The sequence below is a fragment of the Mangifera indica genome, chromosome 18 (assembly GCF_011075055.1).
Source record: "Mangifera indica cultivar Alphonso chromosome 18, CATAS_Mindica_2.1, whole genome shotgun sequence".
Lineage (NCBI taxonomy): Eukaryota > Viridiplantae > Streptophyta > Magnoliopsida > Sapindales > Anacardiaceae > Mangifera > Mangifera indica.
The window spans coordinates 3,044,924-3,053,418 of record NC_058154.1 but is presented as its reverse complement, the minus strand read 5'-3'; the positions used below and the strand labels follow the sequence as shown (position 1 = coordinate 3,053,418).

The window sequence follows — 8,495 nt, the reverse complement described above, 5'->3', positions numbered from 1 at the left end:
ATTGATTTCTGTAGACGAACATCATACGTAGTTGCACACAGATAGATTTTAATACTTCTGCAGCTGGTTCAGGTCACTAACCATTGAAGATAAACAAAGAAAACAGAGTAAGACCTTCTGTAAATTACTTAAACTAGGCACACGCACACACACATAAAAAAAGGCAAAGACTTTGAGAAATCTGAGAGGTGAGAGGCGCTTCCCAGATCCATAGGCAAACTGGAGAGATAGTACTAATGATAAAAGAGCTACTTTATAATCACCTCACAATTCCATAGCATCCTCGAAGCTTAAAGCTTAGGGGTGAAGTTGGTGATCCAAAAGCTGGTTCTTCATCTTCTATAATTCTTGAATCAAACGATGATCCTCTACTTGAAAACTTGCTCCTCGCATGGCGATGTTTTCTTAGAGGACTAGTTATAGGAACCACCATTGAGAAAGTTGATGAAGACGAGCATGAAGAGGATGAAAATGATACATTATTGGTTGTTTTCTTATGATTCATCTTGGGGAAGAAGATATGCAAGAGACTAAGGGATCTGAAGCGGCGTTTCTTGATGGGTTTTTGTTCAATATTTGGGCTAGAAGTATAATAAGAAGGAGGAGGTGTGAGAGGAGGGAGAGCTTTTTCACCGAATTTGTTACATTTGGGTGTGCCTGGTTGAGACTCCCACAAAAATGGAACTGCAACAGCAACGCCTCCATAATAGACTCTGAAAGAAGGGTTAGCCATGGAGGTCTCTTTGGACAGAAGCCTGGAGAAGAACTTGTCATCTTCCTTTATCTGAATAGAATAATTTTGTGAAACCTCTGTGCTGTTACTAAACATCTTGAATTATTGACAGGGTAATTGTTTTGACTTTGGTTCTGAAGAGAAGAGATAGCTTTAGGCCAGTTTTTGAAGTCTCAGAAAATATTATATAGAGAGGTGAAAATGCATAGATATTATATTGATTTTTCACTCTTATAAAAAGATTTCTGATAAGACCGCATCCCTTGATAAAAGCCTTAATGACAAAAACTTCCTAGATTTTGTATCTTCCTATTTTGACTATTTCCCATTTGCAAAAAATTAATTAATAAATGATAAAATTTTAAGAAGGTTAGTATACAATTTTTGGGATTATTTCGAGATTTTAAATATATTAAATTACCAATTTTTCAACTCTAAATAAATATTAAATACTTATTTTTTATACCCAAGAAAGGTAATTTATATTTTTTTGAACATAAAGGGTCTAGTAACCTTTTTTGACTCTCTTGAATCTGTCTTTGGTTGAATTGGGTTATATTGTTATTCGATTTAAATTAAATCTTTTTTATAAGAATAAAATTTTAGTTTGTAATTTGGTTTAAATCTTATTTTGGTGATATTATTCATTTTATCAAAAATTTTTAATAATATTTTTAACTAATTCAAATAAATTCAAAATTAAATTCATAGTTATTAAAGATTTGAGTTAATATTCGCGCTTAGTTCGGCTAGAATCAACTCTCTCTCCATGGTCCCATGCATCTTCCGCTAAGAATGAATGCTACACAACCACACTGGACTGACAATGGCTTTGCAGGGCCACGTATGCCATTTGATGCTGATATGAACCAACCACATACATACATACATACATACATAAAACCAGTGGTCCTATTTCTTTCATCAACAGCTTTGTTTCTTCTTCACAATGTGATTCTCATTGAACTCTTGCTATAATGTTTTCTATTATCTTCTCGATGCTACACACTTGATTCCAAGGAAAGATGGTTGAAGTTATACAGGTCAAATATCTGTTGGCTTCTACCAACGAACAAGTTGGTTGCACCTGAAACCTTGAGCTGCCGAGATCTGATTGGATAAACTTCTTTTAAGAAAGATATACGACAGTATTATTTAGTATGAAAAATGTGACCCAAATTCTGCAACAGGTGATTTAATTTTGAGATCAAAATGCATTTAAATAATTTTATATATAAATAATAATATGATTAAAAATTATTTTATCTTTAATTTTTAATTATTTAATCATACAATGATACGTTATTTTTTATGCACAAAATTATGCATATAACATTATTCTTTAAATAAATACAACGGTTATCATTAGAACTAGTCGAATAGACTGTGAACTTGAGCGACCTTTTATAACATGGGTAAGGTTTGTCGTGAACACATATATATGACTAATAAATACATGAGAAAAATATTTGGGCGAGGGTTTGTATACAAAAATTGTGTTTAGGTGAACGTAAACAATGAGTGTGTGTACTGCAAAATTAAAGCGTACTAAGCTTAAGAACTCCAATAACAAAAACGAAGAAATCTCATTTTTCATCTTGCTGATAATATTTTTCATCTATAGTAAAATTTCTCTTTTGTCTATCTTTTAAGTAGCTCATCAATAGCGGAGAGGTTTGGTATTGGAAGTCTCGTGTTTGACTCTCAAAACCAATTCTTTTTATAAATTTATGGATTCATTTTATCAATTTTCCTTGTCTATATTATTCTATCGATAAGATATTATTTATTTTAGATATTTGATACAGTTATGAGTATGATTGGACATAGACGATAGATACTTAGTCCTCTAGATTTTCAAAGGCCTCCAGGGGTACATCAAACACCATGCAACGTATGGTGCTCTTTTGGGCATTGGATCATGTATTTGGCCGAGTATTGTGCATTTCTGATATTTGTTTTTGTTTGGGTAAAAAAATAATAATTTCATATTGAATAATGCAGAAGATTGGTTGTCGTTACGAACTGAAATTCTTAACGAACAACGACCAAAAATTAGTCTTGGATTAGGAGGTAGTTCGGAAGTGGGAGGTAAGGCAAATTAGAAGCATGCTAAATGAGTTTAAGTCAATTTAAAATTATATAATTTCAATCAAACCCACGTTTCTCTTCTTCATTTCATCCAACAACAAGTATCATGCATGCCACAATTAATTGATAAATGTAGTGTACTTAGAGGCAAGTTCCAGAATGATCTCATATAGCAACATCTAGCTATTAAGTCATTTCCCGGTAATGAATCAACTTTCATATTGGCACTCAAGTCGGGTGTCTACAATGTTTTCAGACTCAGATCAAGTCTTGACCCGATCAAGGGTCTCATCCATGTCTTTTTCTGTTTGAAATGAGATATCTACATTATTTTATATATATAATGTTTCTAGACTTGGATAAGATTAAACTAACGGTTTAGTATAGTTTAGTCTGTTCAACCACAATTCAAAATAGTTTATTGATTTAAACACTTTAAAACTTCTGTAGTACTAAATTGGTCCGGAAGTCTCAGGCAAACGATGGATATGTTGTTTGTCCATGAACTGTTAGTGAATTTCATGGCCAACACATGAAAATTCTTATTCTATATATTATCCCTTGGAAAATGGGTAGCTTGATTTCATGGCCGATGTGAACAGTATTTAATACGTGCTCATCATGCTTTATATTTTTCTTGATCTTACTTTTCCTATGTGTTTCTTTTGTTTCCATTTATATTTGTGTTATTTTATATGAGGGGAGAGTAAATAATATTATGTGCATCTAATTTTAAATATTTAATTAAATACTAAATAATATATGGTTATACGATTAGATATTATTTTATCTTTATCAAGATACAAAAAGAGAAGAACAAAGATCAGTGGGATTTTTGAGCACACTTAAATGTAACAACCATATATATCTAAAGCTGGAATAAGTCTACTATGTCTGCGGAGATTTCTGATATTTTTGAAATACAATAAATGTGTACGTATTTTTTAAATACATAATTGAGTATAAATGGATCGAATTTGAATCAATTCAATCATCCAGATCAATTAAGTTTAAACTAAATACAATATTAAATTATTTTTGCATAAAGTTTGAATTTCAACTCATCAATATCGCACCGATCTTAAGCTTGGTCTTAGAGATTTAAATCAATTTCAACATAAATTTTGTCTAGACTCAGTTGGAATTGAATCTAGGCGTGGTTTAGCCTCTGGACGAAACATCTTCAAGCAGGAAAACAACTTCTCTCACAAACTTGTCCTCCTTTGACCTAGAAATTGGGCCAGCAACTTCTGAAACACTGAAATGATGGGCCATAATTTAGGCCCATATCTGTAATTAAAGGATTTAGACAACCCATTTTAGCCATAATACGGCCTATGGGCCAGGAATTGTTTTTATTCACAGAAACTCTGGCCTCAGCTACTGATTCGGAATCCTAAAAAGCCGCAAATTTCAAGAGTGTGTGATTACAAGGTAAGCAGAGTTGAAGCAGTTCTTCAGTAACGGCACAATGCGTAGTGGACCCTTTTTAGCCTACTTTACAACGGTCACCTCAAGATGGCCTCTTGCCGTTTGGTGAAGTTAAAGAACAGAGCTGAAACCCTAGATTCCGGTTCCAAAATGGAGCACGAGAGTAGTATAAGAGCCGAGATCGACACATCGGCGCCGTTTGAATCCGTTAAAGAGGCTGTGAGTCGATTCGGTGGTGTCGGCTACTGGAAACCCTCTCAACATAAACTCTCTGAAACTGAGGTCACTTTCTCCTCTCCATTCTCTCATATATTACTTCAATTTTTTTAGTTTTTTGGTTTATGGAAGACTCAAGAACCGAAACAATTTGTAAAACAATGAGACGGGCACATTTCATGTGGAAGCTTTTAAGAGCACTTTCAGAGCCTCATTGTTTGTTAAGTTTGGCTTGTTTTAGACTTTGCTTCATTTTTGCATGTTTCTTGTAAAACCTATCTTGCATTTGTCTTATTTCACAATAAAATTAACGGGGATTCTATAAAAGAATTATATTGTGCTGAAAAAGTTTCTAATATTAGCAGCATGAAGTGGAGGAGGTTGATATTGCAGAAGTGGAAGTGCACGCATCACAGTTTGAGAAGGACTTGATTTTGAAAGAAAGGGAAACACTGGAAGTTTTGAAAGAGCTGGAATCAACCAAAATGATTGTGGAAGAATTGAAATTGAAGCTACAGAACGAAGCGTCTGAGGTGAGTATGGCACTTGCTTCAAAGATTGATTATAAGAATGAAACTCCTGTAGTGAATAAAGCAGAAAAGGAAAACCGTAAAAATGTGCTGGGTGGTTTCAGCACTTACGCCTCTTCAGCTCCAGGTTTAGTCTTAATGGAGCTGAAACAGGCTAAGTTGAACCTTTCTAGGACTACTAGTGATATCGCTGACGTCCGAGCCTCTGTTGATTCTCTTAACAAGAAATTAGAGAAGGAAAGAATTTCACTAGAGAAAACCCGTGAGAGATTGAACCTGAATTCTTTGGAGGTATCATCTCTTGAGGAAGAGTTAAACCAAACAAGACTAAAGCTGCAACAAACAAAAGATGCTAGTGGTTCTGATAATCCTGTAGATATTTCAGTGGAGCTCCAAAGGTTGAGTTCTGAGGCTGAACAATTCAAAAAAGCAGGAGAAGCTGCAAGATCAGAGGTTTCGCAAGTAATATCTAAGATTGAGCAGACAAAAACCAGAATAAAAGCAGCTGAAATCCAGTTAGTTGCAGCCAGAAAAATGAAGGAAGCAGCTAGAGCAGCAGAAGCTGTTGCTTTGGCAGAGATCAAAGCTATATCAAAATGTGAGAGCTCATCTGGAGCTCTCCCTCTGAAATGTGAGGGAGTAACACTTTCTTATGAAGAGTATTCTTCCCTAACTTGCAAGGTTCAAGACGCTGAAGAATTATCTAAGAGGAGAGTCGTAGACGCCATGCTTCAAGTTGATGATGCAAATTTTTCTAAAAGGGAAATGCTAAGGAGGGTAGAGGAAGCTACAGAAGAAGTCAAAACCAGTAAGAAGGCCTTGCAAGAAGCCCTTAACAGAGTAGAGGCTGCAAACAGGGGGAAGCTGGCAGTGGAAGAGGCTCTTCAGAGATGGAGATCCAAGCATGGGCAAAAAAAACACTCTATACACAACTCGACCAAGTATAAGAATTCTTACCCATCTCAACTTCGGAAAGATCCTTGTATTTTTGATGTAAATGGACTGAATTTGGTCAGTGATGGTTCAAACCCTGTTTTGAAGCCAACCTTATCAATAGGTCAAATATTGAGCATGAAGCTACTTGTCTCAGATAAGTTTGAAATAGCTGAAAGAGATGCTGTGAAGAGAAAGTTATCATTAGGCCAAATTCTCAGTAAACAAAACGGTGATGTGCCCACATCTCAGAAGGCTGAGAAGGAAAACAGTCACAAGCAGTACTCCAGAAAGAGGAAGAAGTTTGGATTTGCTCGCTTCTCGTTGCTTTTGGCAAAGCAAAGTAAGAAAAAGAAACCAACTTCAAACTTGAGATAATGCAGTTCAACAAGGCACTAACATATGTTTAGTAGGAGCTGTCATTTGCATTATGTCCTTGTTTATTAGACTTACAATCTGATAATTTCTATATTTATTTATTTTTTCTGTTTGTAGGGATGTTGATGATATTTGTGTACTTAAGTCCAGATTGTTGATCTATATATTCTCTGCTTCAGATTGTGTGATGTTGTACTGAACAAGGAAGCACGGAAATGCTGGTGTGCTTCTGCGTTTCCAAAACGTTTCCATTTCCAAAATGTTTCGAGGGCGTTTTAGAAATAGTGAAACACATTTCTTTGACAGAATTTGTGAATTTGATGACTGAAGAAGGGTTCTTGGCCACCCTTATGGAGGTTGATACTTGCGGTTCTCTTGCGCAAGTCTTAACATTGGAAGATGGAATTCCTGATGCTCGAGGCAGCGTTCTTGGTGGCAGTAGTGTAATCAATGCTGGGTTTTATAGTCGGGCTGATTAAAATTTCTATAAAGGATTAGATAAGATATGGATTGGGACATGAGAGTTGTGAGTGATGGATGATTAATCACGCACTTGTGTGAAAATGAAAAGGTGAAGTGCATGTCTCAAAATTACAAAGGATGGGGCTTTATATATCATTTTGCACCGTCCTCTTAGGTCAACAAAATTGACTCTAGCTCAAGGACATTAAATGAAGCCGTCGAAAGCATTAAATAAATGGGTCACCCAAATCATAAATGCATCGCTCATTTTTCTTTCACTTTAATTGGTGGAAAGTCATCATTTCATAACAATTACACTTTTTATAATATAAAAATTTAGTATTCATTAAAAAAAAAAAACCTTTTATTTTTAATATTTATAAGTTTTTTAAATGTTTTTTAATATTTTTTAAAAAATATGTTTTCATATTTTTACATTTTTGTTTATGTGCTACTTATGTATTGAATGTTGCTATGTAAAACAAGCTAAATTGTGAGTGGCTCGATTCGATTAATATTGAGTTCAGTTTGAGTTTTGTGTTGATCGTTTTGATGAGTTCATGAATTTACAATTCAATTTAAGTAAAATATTAAAAAAATTTAAAAGTTTCAAATTTTGTTTAAATACTTTTTATTTATTTTTTTAATTTTAAATATGAGATAATTGATAAATATATAAATTATAATTTTTAAATTAATTTGTTAAAATATGAGGATTTAAAAAATTTTATTTTCAATCAAGCGCAGGGCAACTATTCTTGTCCGGGTTCAAGCTAAGAACTTACTACTTTGGTAAATTCAAGTGAAGCATTAATACTATCTAGCCAAGCTCAAGTTAAACATTATTGCTCTTGCTTTGACGCGGTTTGATTACACTCCTAACTTCTTATCCTTGAACAATGCTTTATCTACACATCAAATATGTCTTCCATCTAGTTATTGTTCATCAACTCAAAAATCATCATTCCAAAGTTAGATTCAATCAGAGTTGTTTGGACTTAAATTTTATTTAAAATCAAATGAATAAGTTTAAGTCAAAAAAATGTCTCATTTTCATCAAATAAGATAAGTTTACATTGATTCTTATATTCGAGTTTGAGTCAAACTGAATATGAATTTTAACTCGTTAATATCCTGAATGTATTTTCTAAATATTTATCTATTATTTAATTTTATTAATATTTTTTGTTAGTTTAAATATAAATTATTGATTTAGCTATTGTAAATGGATGACTTTTAATTAAGGGATATTTAATTTTTTACCCTTATTTGGGTCCACTTATATATTTATACCACACTTTTCACATCCTAAATATTTTCCACTTTATATATTGAAATACATAAACTGCTCTTATCTTCAACCTTAAGAAACCAAATAAAGCAATACTATTCTCTTTATGTATTGTTGAGAGAGAACATATGCAAATATTTAGTATCAATATTTGAAATAAGGTTTATATATGTGTTAAATAAAATCAAATGAATTTAAAAATTTTTTAGTTTAAATTTTTTAGATTAAATTATATTTGAATTTAAACATTCAAAGTTTAAATTCAAATCTAAAAAATTTTAAACTCATTTAATGTTATCGCCCAAAATTTTGATTGATGAATCTAATATATGAAAAAATAATTCAATAATTGAAGCCTTTGCCACATGTAAAGAGCATGCAGCCTGAAGGAAGGCCTTGGCGTGAAGAATCTTGGTGACGTATAAAAATA

At 33.1% G+C, this 8,495-nt stretch overlaps 2 protein-coding genes across 2 annotated transcripts; one reads left to right on the top strand and one right to left on the bottom strand.

The window, feature by feature from the left end:
* Positions 1–259: 259 nt before the first annotated feature.
* LOC123202258 lies at positions 260–829 on the bottom strand. Its single transcript, XM_044618084.1, has one exon. The coding sequence runs from the start codon at positions 827–829 to the stop codon at positions 260–262; it is 570 nt and encodes a 189-aa protein (XP_044474019.1).
* A 3,373-nt stretch (positions 830–4,202) lies between these two features.
* Positions 4,203–6,495, top strand: LOC123201550 (WEB family protein At2g38370-like). Its single transcript, XM_044617108.1, has 2 exons — positions 4,203–4,537; positions 4,837–6,495. The coding sequence occupies exons 1-2, from the start codon at positions 4,343–4,345 to the stop codon at positions 6,310–6,312; spliced, it is 1,671 nt and encodes a 556-aa protein (XP_044473043.1). The 5' UTR covers positions 4,203–4,342; the 3' UTR covers positions 6,313–6,495.
* The last annotated feature ends 2,000 nt before the right edge of the window (positions 6,496–8,495 follow it).

What these genes read in the sequence shown, in the direction of transcription:
- LOC123202258 (XM_044618084.1), bottom strand. Translation starts at nt 829, where the DNA reads ATGTTTAGTAACAGCACAGAGGTTTCACAAAATTATTCTATTCAGATA.
- LOC123201550 (XM_044617108.1), top strand. Translation starts at nt 4,343, where the DNA reads ATGGCCTCTTGCCGTTTGGTGAAGTTAAAGAACAGAGCTGAAACCCTA. An exon ending in ATAAACTCTCTGAAACTGAG is followed by an intron (nt 4,538 to 4,836) that starts GTCACTTTCTCC and finishes TAATATTAGCAG; the next exon opens with CATGAAGTGGAGGAGGTTGA.